Source organism: Pelodiscus sinensis, chromosome 9 (genome assembly GCF_052426305.1).
Source record: "Pelodiscus sinensis isolate ZL-2025 chromosome 9, ASM5242630v1, whole genome shotgun sequence".
Taxonomy (NCBI): domain Eukaryota; kingdom Metazoa; phylum Chordata; order Testudines; family Trionychidae; genus Pelodiscus; species Pelodiscus sinensis.
Window position 1 is genome coordinate 40520737 of NC_143060.1, and position 15540 is coordinate 40536276.

Genomic DNA, 15540 nt, shown 5'->3' on the forward strand with positions numbered 1-15540 from the left:
CAAAGTGAGATCCAGCAGTCAGGGCTGAGAGTTACAACTGGATTACCTGGAGTCAAAGAAGGCAGAAACAGAGCAAGTTTTAAAGGCAGGAACAAGTCTAGGAGAAGACTGGAACAAGGCAAGGTGCAGGGCAGGATCAAAACTGGAGGAGAGCAGAAGCAGGGCTTGGAGAGAGGCTAGCACAGGAAGACAGAGAATATACAACCAAGTCCATTGAGCAGCCAGCTTCCTCAGCCAACCAGATATGACTTGGGTAAATATGGTTATCCTAGAAGTAAAATATTCCAATAAGCACTAGCTTTGGGGAGACATGTACTTATCACAGGACCAATGTTGATGGGTAATTCAAATATTTACCTATCAAATTTTACTGAAATAAAAGGAAATTGCTGTTCTGCTCTAGAGAAAGAGCTCTAAGAGGAAGCCTAAGAAATGGACAAGAAAGGTAACAGGCATGCAAATTACCCACTCAATGTGCAAGGAACAAGCTCATCTTCAATGCTTTAATAAAGATGTATTGGACAGCAAGTCTGATGCCACCAGCCATAAGGATTCACATGATCCAGTGTATATTAAAGCTGCTGCAGTTGCAAAACTATTTTAAAAGCAGTTTTTAAAAAGGGGGATTTGGTGACTGAATAGGCAAACCACTGGAAACCATCAAACTGATACCAGGCCCGGCCTCTCACAACTCTCTTGATACCTTTAATCATGGACCCAGTGGTTTTAACTTTGAAATATTCTAATCCTGATCATTCTCCCTCTCACTGGAACAAATCAGGAATAACTCTAATAAGATCAATGGTCCTAGTTCCCTGGGCTACATCTAGACTGGCCACAAATTCCGGAAAAGAGATGCAAATCAGGTAAGTCAGCATAGGGAAATCCGTGGGGGATTTAAATATCCCCCGCGGATTTAAATAAACATGTCCGCCGCTTTTTTTCCAGCTTGGGGAAAAGCCGGAAAAAAAGCGTCTAGACTGGCACGATCCTCCGGAATAAAGCCCTTTTCTGGAGGATCTCTTATTCCTACTTATTTGACTTTCAAGTAGGAATGAGTGATCTGGGCCGGCCCTGCCCCAGGCGCGCAGCGCATGAGCGGTGCTGGCCCTGGGCGAATGGTGCGTAGGAGGCCCCGCCCCTGGGCACGCGGCATGTGGGCGACCCCGCCCCCGGGCAAAAGGTCAGGGACCACTGTGTTAATGCAGCCTCAATTGAATTTCCTTCTTTTTGCACCAGCATCACACTGTTGACACAGATCTTTCTCAGCAGTGCTGCTGCTAAGCCACTTTATCCCCATTCTTTATTTGTGCATCTGTTTTTCCTTTCCTAAGTGCAGCACCTTAAATTTGTCTTTGTTGAATTTCAATTTGATGTCTATAGCTCCATTTTCCAATTTATCAAGATCCCTTTGAATTTTAGTTCTCTCTTTGAAAATGTTTGCAACCCTCCATCCACTCCCAGATTTGTGTCATCTGCAAATGAGATCAGTATGCTTTCTATTCCTACATCCAGGTCATTAATAAAGAGGTTAAATAACACCAGGCCCAGAACCCCTATGGACTCCATTCGAGACATCATTCCAAGCTGACTTCATTCACTAATAGTTACTCTTTGTTTGCAATTATGTAACCAAGTATGTATCCACTTAATGATAGTTCTACTGAAAATAGATTTCTCCAGCTTACTTCTGAGAAACTCACATGGGACAGCGACAAGGAGTCCTGTGGCACCTTATAGACTAACAGATGTATTGGAGCATAAGCTTTCATGGGCAAAGACCCACTTCATCAGATGCATGTACTGGAAATTTCCAGAGGCAGGTATAAATATACAGGCTAGAGATAACAAGGTTAATTCAGTCAGGGAAGGTGAGGCCCACTTCTAGCAGCTGATGTGGAGGTGTGAACACCAAGGCTGTGTCTATATTGGCACCCCTTTCCGGAAAAGGGATGCTAATGAGACCAGTCGGAATTGCAAATGCCACGGGGGATTTAAATATCCCCCGCGGCATTTGCATGAACGTGGCTGCCGCTTTTTTCCGGCTCGGGGTTTTGCCGGAGAAAAGCGCCAGTCTAGATGGGATCTTGAGGAAAATAAGCCCTTTTCCGGAAGATCCCTTATTCCTACTTTCAAGGGCTTATTTTCCGCAAGATCCCGTCTAGACTGGCGCTTTTCTCCGGCAAAACCCCGAGCTGGAAAAAAGCGGCAGCCATGTTCATGCAAATGCCGCGGGGGATATTTAAATCCCCCGCGGCATTTGCAATTCCGACTGGTCTAATTAGCATCCCTTTTCCGGAAAGGGGTGCCAATGTAGACACAGCCCAAGAGAGGAGAAAGTGTTTTTGTACTTGACTAACCATTCACAGTCGTTATTTAATCCTAAAAAGGATGGTGTCAAATTTGCAGATGAACTGTTGCTCAGCAGTTTCTCTTTGAAGTCTGGTCTTGAAGTTTTTTTGCTGCAGGATGGATACCTTTAAATCTGCTACTGTGTGTCCAGGGAGATTTAAGTGTTCTTCTATGGGTTATTGTATATTATATTCCTAATATCTGATTTGTGTCCATTTATTCTTTTACATAGGGACTGTCCAGTTTGGCCGATGTATATAGCAAAGGGACATTGCTAGCACATGATGGCGTATATTATATTGGTAGATGTACAGGTGAATGAACCAGTGATGGTGTGACTGATCTGGTTAGGTCCTGTGATGGTGTCGCTGGTATAGACATGAGGGCAGAGTTGACACCGAAGTTTGTTGCAGGGATTGGTTCCTGAGTTAGAGTTACTGTGGTGTGGTGTATAGTAGCTGGTGAGAATTTGCTTTAGGTTGGCGGGTTGTCTGTGGGCAAGGATTGGCCTGCCTTCCAAGGCCTGTGAAAGTGAGGGATTATTGTCCAGGATGGGTTGTAGATCACTGATGATGCATTGGAGAGGTTTTAGCTGAAGACTGTAGGTGATGGCCAGTAGTGTTCTGTTGGTTTCTTTCTTGGGCTTGTCTTGTAGTAGAAGCCTTCTGGGTACATGTCTGGCTCTGTTAATCTGTTTCCTCACTTCCCCGTGCGGGTATCATAGTTTCAAGAATGCTTGGTGAAGATCTTGTTGTAGGTGTTGGTCTGTGTCTGAGGGGTTGGAGCAGATGCGGTTGTACCTTCGTGCTTGGCTGTAGACAATGGATCGTGTGTTGTGTCTGGGATGGAAGCTGGAGGCATGAAGGTAGATATAGCAGTCAGTATGTTTTCAGTATAGGGTGGTGTTTATGTGATCATTACTTATTTGCACCATGGTGTCCCGGAAGTGGATCTCTTGTGTAGACTGGTCCAGGCTGAGGTTGATGGTGGGTGGAAGCTGTTGAAATCGTGGTGGAATTCTTCCAGAGTCTCTTTCCCATGAGTCTAGATGATGAAGATGTCATCAATGTAGCATAGGTAGAGAAGGGGCGTTAGTGGACGAGAGCCGAGGAAGCGTTGTTCCAGGTCAGCCATGGACAGGGCAGTCCCATCCATAGGATAGTTCAGGGCAACCACCCAATGGTAGAACCTGTGGGACGCTGGGCAGACTGGGGGATTACCTGGGAGGCCAGGCATGGGACCACAGCAGGGGTCAGGCATCCCTGCATTCACCGTGGCAGTGGGAGCCATGGAAAATGGAGTGACCAAGAAGCCTGTGCTGCTCTGCCAACCTCTTCCAGCTGGGTCACTCCACTTCATTGCAGTGGCAGGAAGCAAAGCGCCCCAGCCTCCTTCCACCCAAGCTCTGGGCTCGGGCCCAGCCTGCACTGCTTCCCCAGGGAAATAGTGGCAGAGTGGAGGATACTGCTGGGGTCACTCCACTTCCCATGGCTCCTGCCACCATGGTGAGTGAGCAGGCCCCCAGGTCACGTCTCTCAGGGCAGGGGTACAATGAGGATAGGAGGGGCCGGAAGAGGGATGGGAAGAGGCAGGGGAAGGGAGGATTGCCCCAGACCCCATATCCCCCTAGAGATGACCCTGATGTGAGACTGTGTCAAAAGCCCTGCTAAAGTCCTGGTGTATTATGTCCACCACATCCCCCTTCCACCAAAGCAGTTACCTTGTGAAAATGGCCCCGCCACGTGCAGATTGCCTGTTGTAATGCGTCTGGAGCACTGCAACTTTGGGTCTTATTCGTGAAAAGCCAATTAGCTCTGCAAGTCCTTCTCCTCAGCTCCCTCCTGGGGCAGCCCCCGTCCAGCCAGCACACAGACCCCCGCCAGCTGAATCTGCCCCCTGCTGGTTACTCATCTCGGCAGCCTCCTATGTCCCCTGGGCTGAGGGGTCAGGGAGGAGAGGAACCACTGGACTCCTCCTCGCCTCAGAAGAGACACCCTTGTCCTCCTCAGCCCGCTCCCCTGGCATCACTGCCTGCATGTGAGGATGCGGCAGCTACCTGCTGGTGTCCCTACCGTGGAGGAGGGGCGAAGCCACAGTCACCCCCTGCCCCTAGCCAGTCCCTTTTCAGAGCTTCCTACACGCCTCCCCCTTGCGCTCCCGGGGAATCCCGAGGCCCATTTGCCCCTCAGCTGCGGCTCTTCTTGTCCTTCCTGTCCCACCTGCCTCAGGATCCCACCTCCCAGCTCTGCTGCTCACCCCCAGGGCAACCCAGCCAGCAGGGAAGGGGTTAAGGTGGCTGGAGCACTCTCCCCCCCTCCTGGAGGATAACGGGGCCCCTGCCTTTCCCCGGGAGTAGGTTTCCTGACGTCAAGCCCATGAATATTGCACGAAGCTTCAGGATTGTAAGTGCAGCGAATCCTCCTCGGGCATAGGCAGCCGGGGCTCCGTGCCGGGGGTGGAAGCCATTGCAGCAGCGTTGGGGAAGGAAGGGAATCTCTCGCCGAGAAGAGGCTTTGGGCTGCTGCTGCTGCAAAGGGGGGAGGATTCACGCGGGGCTCTCCAGAGGTGCCTCTAGGGCATGTGACAGCAGCTCAAGGCACCGGAGCGGGAGGCGAGCAAGCCCGCTTCGAAGCGCAGCCCTCGAAGGAGAGCCCAGCTCACCCCCTCCGCCAGCATGTCTGCAAAGGAGCGGCAGAAAGGCAAAGTGACCAAGGACAGCGTCACCCTCTTGCCCTGCTTTTATTTTGTGGAGGTGAGTGAAGCACCTGAGCGCGCACCCTTCAGCTTTGGCATAATGCAGAGCGTCAGAGGCACTGCAGGAGCAACTTTGGTCCCTCGCACTAGCATGCTTCCTTCACTGGGGTCTGCTCTGGCCAGTGCCTGCCTTCCTGCCTAGGTGCATAGGCAGACACTAGCTCAGCCCAGCTGGGAGACAATATTCTGTGTATTATGCATGTGTGAGGGAGTATGTCAGTGTCTCTAATTCCTCTGCCAGCCTGAGTCCTTATGCCAGCGTGTGGCTGTGTCTGATCCCCTTGTGTCTGGATTTCAGAAGGGGTAAAATGAAGCTTTGCTTGTAAGATATTTGCATGGAGTTCACGTCTGGTTCTGAAACTGGGTCTGCATCATCTGAGCTGAAATCCGTCGTGGGGGGGAGGGGGTGCTCTTTGCAGTTCGAAAAAGAGAGAGTTCATTTTGATAATGTTTCAGAACCATTTTATGTAAAATATGTGGGTGATGCTTTGCATAATCACATCAGCATCAGAAATCCATCCCTATTAAACTCTTCTTTGCAATATCCAGACTGCTTTTATGGGAATTATTTCCGAGAGAATCATTTTGCAAATGGAGTGGCAGCTAAATGAAACCATGTCACAGACATAGGATCATCTCAACAGGAAGACATGTTTCAGAGAGGGGTTTATATGTAAACACATTGTGTATTATCATCTCCATGGAAGAAAAGACATGTTGGAAAATAAATGTTTAAATCACAAAGAGGTGTTTAAAGTTATTAAATAATAAGTATTGTGTGTTTTCTCAGTTCTCAGTAGCATGCCTGGATTGTCACAGGTATCTAGCTAATTACGCACACTTCCTATCTGGAAAAAGTGAAAGTGTTTATCAGATTTTGTACAGAAAGATTGAAACATGTCATGGCTGCTCTGTTGGTGCCAAGTGAAGTTACTTCCACAGGCAAAACACTGCTTCAGAACTGGTGTATTGCTTGGAGGGCTTTAGCCTCTTTTGACAGCACTCCATTCACTTGTAAGTAGAATAGACATGGTTTCAGCTTCAGGACATGTGTGTGTGTGTTTCCTATGTTTATTAACTTAGCACTAAGTGAACACAGCTTGTTTCTGATGACACCACTTACAGCAGGGCAGTGATTAAGTCTCTTGGCCTCAGTGCCTTCATTTCCCCACGTGTAACACAAGGATGGTGGTATTTGCCTCAGAGAGCTGTGCTGAAGTGAAAAGAACTTCGAAGGCTAAAACCAGGAAGTCTTAAGAGCTTAGCCTGAGTGGCAATATTAAAATTCTTGTTTAAAAATACTGAAGCAAAGATCATATTTAATTTTGGAAGAGGGGCTAGTGGTGCCAGGCTGTCTCTTTTCCCTCTAAATTGTCTCCTAGAAAAGGGAGCTGAAGCATATTAAAATTTTGGATGGGCCACTTTTCAGAAAATGTTAGATATTGGAGTCACAGATGTTTTATTATTGTAGATAAGGGCCACTTGGTGAAATTAACACATTGAGAGAAGGCTCCTTCTCGGCCACACAATTCCTGTGGTATCCTTGTGCAGGGGAAAGAGGTCATGGCTAGAGAAGCCACACAGGTGGGGGAGGGACTCTCTGTACTGTTCACACTGAACCAATGGGTTCTATGCCAGCCAAGGTCTTCCCTTCACTGGGGCAGACAGGGGAAGAGGCCACTAAATCTCTACAGATGCAGATCTAGTAACCAGGGCTCCCTTCACACAAACAGAATAGCAGCCACTCAGAGATTTGGAGACCGAAACTCTATGGTCTGCCGCCACATTGTGGTGGGATGAATTTGGTAGCACACAGCCCAAGAACAGTGGTCACACTTAAAATCAGTTTTGCCTGGGATAACCTTACCTCAGTATTTAGTATAGACTTAAGGAGCTCAGTCTATTTAGCTTAACTAAGAGAAGAATAAGAGGTGACTTGATCCTAGTCTATTAGTATGAACATGGGGAATTCACATTTGACAATGGTTTCTTCAAATTAGCAGCTGAAGATATAACACAATATAATGATTGAAAGGTGACCCTAGACACAAATTCAGAGTGGAAGTGAGGATTACATTTTCAATTGTGAGAGTAAGTAACCATTAGAACAATTTACCAATTATTCATCACTGGCTATTTTAAAATCAGGATTGGATGTTTTACTAAAAGATCTTCTCTAGGAATTATTTTGTGGAAGTTCTTTGGCCTGTTTTATACAAGTGGTTTGACCTCACTAGATAGTCAGAATGGTCTCTTCTGGCTCTGGAATCTATTTTCAGTATGCCTTAGACACTCCTTATACTTTACTTTATATAGGGCAATACTGCAAACCATACTAGAGAGGCTGTAGCTCTTATAACTAAGTCACTAAACTAGAACTCAAGAGATAAGGGTTCAGTTCCCAGCCCTACTGCACACTCTATGTAAAATCTTGGGTAAGTCACAATCTCCCTGAATCACAGTTCCTCAGCTGTGAAGTGAGCATACCCCTTCTTCCTGTCTGTGTCTGTCTTGTCTCTTTAGGCTGCAATTCTCTGGGGCAGAGAGTGTTTTGCAGTAAGCATGTGTATAGGGTTGCCAGGTGTCTTGTTTTTTTGCCAGAACAGTCTGCTATTTGTGGCCCCTGTCCGGTAAAAAACCCCAGAAAATACCGAACATATAATTTTCCGACAGAAGGCCGGCGGGGACATCCTACCCCCTGCTGTGTCTGGTGGGGGCGGGAGAGTGGGGACTTTTGTTTGTTTGTTTTGCTCAACCAATTTATTCCCCTGCCATGTTCGGGATTTTTTATGAAAGTATCTGGCAACCCTACATGTGTACAGCACCTAGCACTATGGGGGCTCTGATCTCAGTTGGGACCTTTAGTCTAGGCACTACTATAATAAAAATAATAATATATCCCTTGACTTAAGAAAACTGCTGCTGCTGTTAATTATTTGGTTATCCAAAACAACAGACAAAGCTTTAAGTATGACATTCTAAATAAATTCACTGGGCACAGACACTTTAGGAAATGTTGTCAGGTGACAAACTGCATAACAGAAAAACATCACAGGGCTTTTATAGTTAGGGTTTCTTTTTTGTAGTTGTTTTTAAAGTCTCCATTTTGAAATTCCATTTTCTACAGATTGACCTCCACTGGGCAAATGTAAGGCTCTGCTTCTGCCCTTTGTTATGCACCTCACGTTGATATAATGGGTAGTTACAGATGTTTATAGAGAAGGGAGAAGACCTCACACTGTTTTGCTTGTTTGTAGAAAAGGGCAAGACAAATAGAATTTTATGTATTTTTGTGCACCAGCCGCATCACTGATGGCCTCAGCAGTATGCCCAGCTTGGACAATGAGTTTAGTAGTTATGGTAAATAAGCCAGGGAATCTTGCATATTACATTATTGCTATTGGAGAGGCATAGTGGAGAGGTTCTGTTATGCAGAAATGGGCTTTCTATGTACAGCACCTATCTGGGTTTCAATCCTCATTTATTGTAAAAAGTTGACAGGATACAGACCTTTACAAGTAGCCAGGAAAGCTAAAAACATAAGCTTTGGGATTGCAGGACAAGCTTTGAGGAACTTTCTACTTTGCCCATGTCTAGCATTGAGGACATTGCCATCTATATTTGAATTTTAGGTTTGTCTCAATCCATATGTTGTTTAAAAGCAAAGCTTTAGGTCCAGACAGATACAATATTTAGGGAACTTTGGATCCAAATTCAGAGAGTCAAACCTTGCAATTGGGCCCAACATCAGTTTCCTTAATAGTTTAGGCAGCAAGGCCAACAGCCTGTCTGGGCCCCTGGGTAAGACCAGTGGGTGGGTGTGGGGGCTGCTCTGCACCCCCCAGAAGAGGCAGGGCCATGGGTGAAAGGGTATGGGGTTGGGGGTGGGGCTAGGTAGCCCTCAGCAACACAGAGAGTCCACTACACCTCCCCTAGCCAAACCTCAGTGCTGCCCAGAGCATGCTGCAATTTAAAGGGCCTAAGACTCCAGCTACCACCAGTGCTAACTAGTGACAGCAGCTGGGAGCTCTGGGACCTTTTGTACCTCTGGGTCCTGTAGCATTGTCCCCTTTGCCACCCCTTTTCGGCAGGCCTGGGATTAGGGGTGAGGCTGTTGTCTTTTTCTTATTTGTCTCCTTTTCTCCTGCGCTCGTATATTTGATGTCAGAAGGTCAGATTCTGCTTTCAGTTACACTTATGTAAATCAAGACTAAGTCCAGTAGATTTAGTCCACTTTTTCACAGGAATTGAGTCCAGAATATCCAGTATTCAAATTAGAAGAGTGTTATTGTTGCCTTCCCCCCCATTCCAGCTCTACTGCTGTTCAGTCTAGTGGGAACACACAGAGTTATGGTTTCCCCACATACACCCAACTCTAATCTGACCACTGAGAATGTGCTCCTGAAACTTTATAGTACAGTGTTATGCTGAGATTGATTAAATGAAATAACCAGCGGTGGCATTAGCAGAAGGGGGAAAATGGTTTAAAATTTTTAAAATTGTGATTGGTTTAAGAAGAATGTGAGACTGGCTCCTCTCTCCTATACATATCTTTAAATCATAACTAGTTCTATTTAAGTCAATGAGTAGGGTTGCCAGATGGTTTAACCAAAAATACCGAACTCCCCCCCCCCCCCAAAAAAAAACACAGGGGAAAAAATTCTGTTGAGGGAGGAAAAAAAGGGGGAAGACCAAAGCTGTTGAGAAAAAAAAGGACCCTGAGAGTTACTAAGCAAAAAAAAAATAATAATAATAATAAAAAATAAAACAGCATTAAAACAGCATGGCCCCTTAAAGTGTGTGAGGGGAGAGGTTGAGCACTAAGACCCAGGGAAGGCATTGCTTCCCTTGCTTCAGGTCTTTAGGCTTTTTGCCAGTGGCCATCTTGTTTTCTTGATCGAGCCCCCTCCCCCTGAGGTAAGCAGGTGGGCAAGGGCCCGGGGGGGGGGGAAGGAGGCTGGGGGCTTGGCCCAGTTGCCGAGTGTGTCGTAGGGTTGCCAGGTGTCCCGTCAGGGAAAAAAACCATAAAATACCGGACATTTCAGGTGTCCGGTATTTTCTGAACTTATTTTTACCGGACAGGAGAAAAAATACCAGACTGTCCGGGTCAATATCGGACATCTGGCAACCCTATAAAATGAGTCATCTGTGCAAGGGACAAGAGAGGCAGGCTCTGTGAGGTTAACTGGTACTATTATTACAATGTGGATTTTGGTGTGTGGGGGGGTTGGCATATCATAGGCAACATCATCATCCAAATAAGCATAAACTTGAGTATAGGAGACTAGATTTAAGTAAACCAGCCACTTCTAAAATCTACACAATTTGGGAGTTTCCAAATTTACTTAGCACAAATAGTTTAAAGGTTTTAATTCAGTAGGTGAGTGATAAAAAATTGTCTTTTTTTAATCTCTCCCCTCTAAACACCTGGCCTTTTTGTTTATTTCTTTCCCTTTCCCTTCTGCCTTACCTCAGTTCAGGCTTCCCTCCCCCAGCCCATTCTTAGTTGCAAGTCCCTTTCCACTGCTTTTTGCACCTAAGCAACAATTAGTTTCAATTTGTATTTTGAGAAGAAGACTTGAGAAGCTGCTTTTTCACCTGTGCAATTAAATATTGCAAGGTCAGACAGAAAATGTTGGCAGATCATTGAGAGAAACCAGACCTATCACTAATAATATCTGCAAAATAATGGGAAGCTATAGATAGGCATTATACCCCCAAAGACTAGAGGTAAGGGAGGGTTTCAGAAAAGTATCCAGGTGACAGGAGAAATTGGAAAACCAAAATCACACAATGTAGAAGGGTCCATAGTACATAAGCAGGAAGGAGAAAGAATGCCTTATGGTCACTGATGTAATGTAAATATTATGGCACTTTACAGAGCAAAGAAACGGTAGAGGCGCAAAGGAAACAATTAATCCATTCCTGCAGATGCTTACTACTAGGCATCATGTTCAGTACCATGATGTCAAGAAGACTACTCTGATCTATAAACAGCAGTGTAAATCAATAGTAACTCAACAAAACTCAATGAAGTTACATTTAATATAAAAACAATGAGAGATCAGGTCCTATCAATATTAATTTATTAGAACTACAGAGCCACATTCTCCTCTCACTTAACATCATTTTTACAATAGTGGTTTCAGTGGAGTTCCTGATTTACAGAGACTTAGAAAGTGAAGAAGCAGGTGCAGAGGTTAGAAGCTGTGTAAGTGTCCATATCATAATGACAATCAGAGTCTTACACTTTGCAGGAGCACAAATCATGTGATCTGTCTGGATTTAGTTTTATCTGTGTCTGACTATTCACACTGAAGTGTGTATTAATTGTACTGCCAAACAATCTGGTCTGTCTTATTTTTTAATTACATGTGAGGTGTTTCATAGTTTTATAAAATATGTGGATAATCTGAGCAGGGTGAATTGATTTAAATAATCAGAATCAGCAAAAAATCATTGATTTAAATCAAGCTTCCCACGGATATTTCTTCAAACAATGGTGCAAATCTGATCACTAAAATATGTTAATTTACAGCTCAGTACAATTTTTACAACATCTAAGAGGGTATACTTAGTGTAAATTTTTAGATAACTTGATTTATTAATTTAGGTAATAGTATATAATACTTTTTACCTGTGTCAAACTGCAGATGCGGCAGCAGCTCATTAGGAATGGTAAGAAGTAATTCATATGCACAAACGCAATAGCACTTACACTTTATTAAACTAAATCTTAAATGTTACATAAATGTTTCACATTTGAAATTTCAGTCAACTGACAGCTGATGGCTCTCCATATGCTCTTTTTTTAATTTTCAAATTTTATTAACTCTAACAGGCAAGTCTTCAGAACTCTAAATGTACAGTGTCCTTAAAACTTCTACAACTAGCTCTCATGTTCCCCACTTCCACTGTCAATTTAATGCAGATCTGATTCCAAATTACCAAAAAGCTAAGACTGTACTTAGAGTGCATTTAATTTTAGAAAAACTTAAAAAACAATGAATAGTCTAGTAGATGCACATGTAGATGGTTTCATGAGCTTTTTGTGGGTTCAACACACTTGCAAGTTTTTCCAGTTACAGACTAACTCGGCTACCCCTCTGAAGCTTTTAATTTTGGAGTAAAGCCCCATTTAAAACAAGTACAAGATGATGTTCCTTTGGGAAAGCTGAGTTATGATGAAGTAAAATAGGAACAGACTTATGGCATTGCCATAATGAACTGTGACCATGATATTCCAAAATAAGAGGCATGTATTATGTAATATAAAATAGGAAAATGACACTTACTGGCAACTCCAGATTTCTCTTACTGCAGCTTTATGTACTGTTTACTTGGGTGATAAATTCTAAACCTAGTTAACTACTTAAACAAGCCATATGGATTAGCTAAGCTAAACTTTTTTATTTTTTCTAGCAACATCCAACACAGCAAACAGTTTTGGAAATTTACTTGCTAAATCCAACTTATTCTTAAAAGTCATAGAGAGTCTTGAAGAATGATGCATTGCAAAGTTGATCCACATTGTTCTTCAGTTAAATCTACATCTTCATCCACATCATTTTCTCCCAATAAGCCGTTTTCCTTAGGATGTTTCATGCCTGCAGCTAGACCCTGCATATTTTTCTTGTGCTGCTTACACTTGACACATTTTCTTTTTTTATTTAGGAAAAGAATTTCTTTAAAATATTCCCAGATAGGGCCTCTTTTACTCCCAGAAGCCATTACTGTTTTGCTGTGGTAAAAGTGTAGGGCAATGTAGGAAGCTGTGTATGTGCTGAATAACGTATTCCCTTTTCCTTTCCACTCCACTCTACTGTTCCTTTCTATGCTGTCTCCGTTCTTTCCTATATATTATCTTTCTCCCTGTCTTCAGACAATGTTTTAACTAACTTTGCCATGCTTGGCCCAGATCCACCATCACATAAGGACAGAACAAAAGAATCCTATCCAGCCAGTGTCTGTCTTTCCACATGTTTCTCAGCAGATTAACAGAAATGGAGAGCCCAGAACTGTCAAGGAGCAAGAGCTGATTGTTAGGCTTGACTGACTAGAGCCATTAATTCACTTTTACGAGACTGTAAGTGTATGCTTAGCATGTTTGTGATAGGATTTCATTGTAGCTATTATTTTAAATGATAAATTTAGTATTTTATTGATAATTTAAAAAATAAAAAAATCCAATTTAAATTTTTATTTTTATTTTAAAAACCATTGATTTGTATTCACCCTGATTCTGAGCCTGCTGAATTTAATGGGAATCAAGATTTCACCCCTGTCAGGAATGCAGAAATACAGAAGGCTAGATCCTGATACACTTTACGTCAGCAAAGCTCCATAGACTTCAATGCCAGCTGAAAAATTGGCCTATAAACTTTGTGTTACTGTGGATTTATTGGCAGAATATCCCTTACACCAGTTACTTACCTGTGGGTTTGCTGAGAAGTGAATGCAGCTCAGAGAGACTATCCACAGGAGAGTTACGTTTTGTTCCTTACCTTTTCGTCTGATATGTTTGGCAGTAATGGGCTTTCTTTTGGCAGTGTCTCCTCAAGCAGACAGTATGTGACCTAAACAATCACTGTTATAATGTGGATTGCTTCTTTGAGAACTGAAATCCATCCACTTTTATTGGCTACCAGATATGCTAGAGTGCCCAGGTTAGGCAGTATCTGTAGAAAACATAAAAGAGATTTATTATTATAGGAGTCTGTTGTATAAAGTGGAGGACTTTCCTTCCTAAATTTAAATCCAAGGGAACAAGCTTGTTTAATTTTAAAAATTAAATTAAAATAGGAACCTGAAACACTGATGAGCTCACACAATCATTATGATGATTTGGTCCAATAAAAGGGAATTTCTACTTTCATTACAATATAGTTCATTGTTCTAACCCTTTACCATGTGAAGATAGCTGAGGAATAGTAATTTGATGCTGGTAACCTGGGCTACGTCTAGAGAGCGGTGCAATTTTGGGATACCAGAGCTATCCCAAAATAGCAACTCCGCATCTTTAAACATGCCTGTTATTTTGAAATATATTTCAAAATAACAGACGCACTATTCCAGTGTCCTGGTAACCCTCATTGCACGAGGGTTAAGGGATTTGTCAGAATAGTGCTTTATTTAAAAATTACCTCAAAATAAGCTATTCAATTTGCGTAGGTAAGGGTGCTGTGTAGAGGCAACCCATGAGCAGCTGTGTGGGGTGAACAAACACCTGGGCAATACAGTAGCAGGAGGCTGGGAAGGGGCATTCTGATGTCCCACTCTTCTCAGACACATACTGCTTTCACAGAAAAAGGTCAGTTAAATCTGATGTGTATCTGAAAGAAGCTCTAAATCCCACTGAAACCTTTTGGATGGCCCCAAAGCATGGTCATGGTACACTGGAGTCAGTTTTGTTGAGTTATGTTCAAGACCTGCCTGGCCAAAGAATTCTAAGGAGAGTTCTTGCTGCTTTCACTTCTCAGCAAACCCTCCATGGTCTGGAACCCCCTTGTCTGGCTCCACTCCTGGCTGCAGCTGTTAGCCCCCAACCCCTAGTGGCTGGCGCCTCTGGACTGCCTCCGCCCCCATTTCCCCCACTTCACCCCACTGCCCCCTCCCACTTACCCCATATTCCCCCAAGGCCACCACTTCACCTTACATGTGGGTTTAGGGTCCAGGCACCTAATTAGTGGACCGACGAATCATTAATAAGGTGGGAAAGCTCTTTATTCTCTCGTGTACAGCTGCCTCGGCATGCATCTTAAAGGGAACTATCAGTAGGCCTTCTGAATGGAGCTTCCACAGACCGCAGTTTGAGTTCCTTTGCTTTAGCCCAAATATCCACATTGAAATACAAAGGCTGAGCAGCAGCATGGCAGAGCCCATGACCTACTGCCGTCCTGTGCTCAGCACCAATCCCCATGTCTCTGGAGATCCTATGCCTCTTCAGCAGCGCATTCTTACAGAAATAAATGAGACTTAAGCACACAAATTGGAAAGTTTAGGTTAGACATTAGGAAAAACTTCTAAACTGTCAGGGTGGTGAAGTACTGGAATAAATTGCCTAGGGAGGTTGTGGAATCTCTATCGTTGGAGATTTTTAAAAGCAGATTGGATACCATCACCTATCAGGGATGGTCGAGATGGTGCTTGGGCCTGCCATGAGTGCAGGGGACTGGACTGGACTAGATGACCTCCTGAGGTCCCTTTCAAACCCTTCTGTGGTTACTACATCTGAGCCAATATGTGTCAGTGTCTAAAGACCCCAATTGCAGCACAAAAGTTCAGTGTTTGGGTAAATCAGAACCAAATTGATTCTGAAATACCTGCACAGAGAGCTGCAAACAATGGTCAGTATGCAGCACTCAAGCTGTCTCAGCTTGCTGCTGCAGAAGGTACAATCAGGTGAGGAGACCAAAAGCTAGTAATACCTTTTCC

At 44.0% G+C, this 15540-nt stretch overlaps 1 protein-coding gene across 1 annotated transcript in view; it reads left to right on the forward strand.

Moving 5' to 3' along the window:
- The first annotated feature begins 4546 nt into the window (after positions 1-4546).
- Positions 4547-15540, forward strand: part of PLPPR4 (phospholipid phosphatase related 4) — a 60144-nt gene continuing 49150 nt past the window's right edge. The window contains exon 1 of the mRNA XM_006119840.5: positions 4547-5104. Within this exon, the coding sequence (XP_006119902.1) occupies positions 5027-5104 (78 nt within the window). The 5' untranslated portion in view covers positions 4547-5026. The remainder of the gene's footprint in view (positions 5105-15540) is intronic.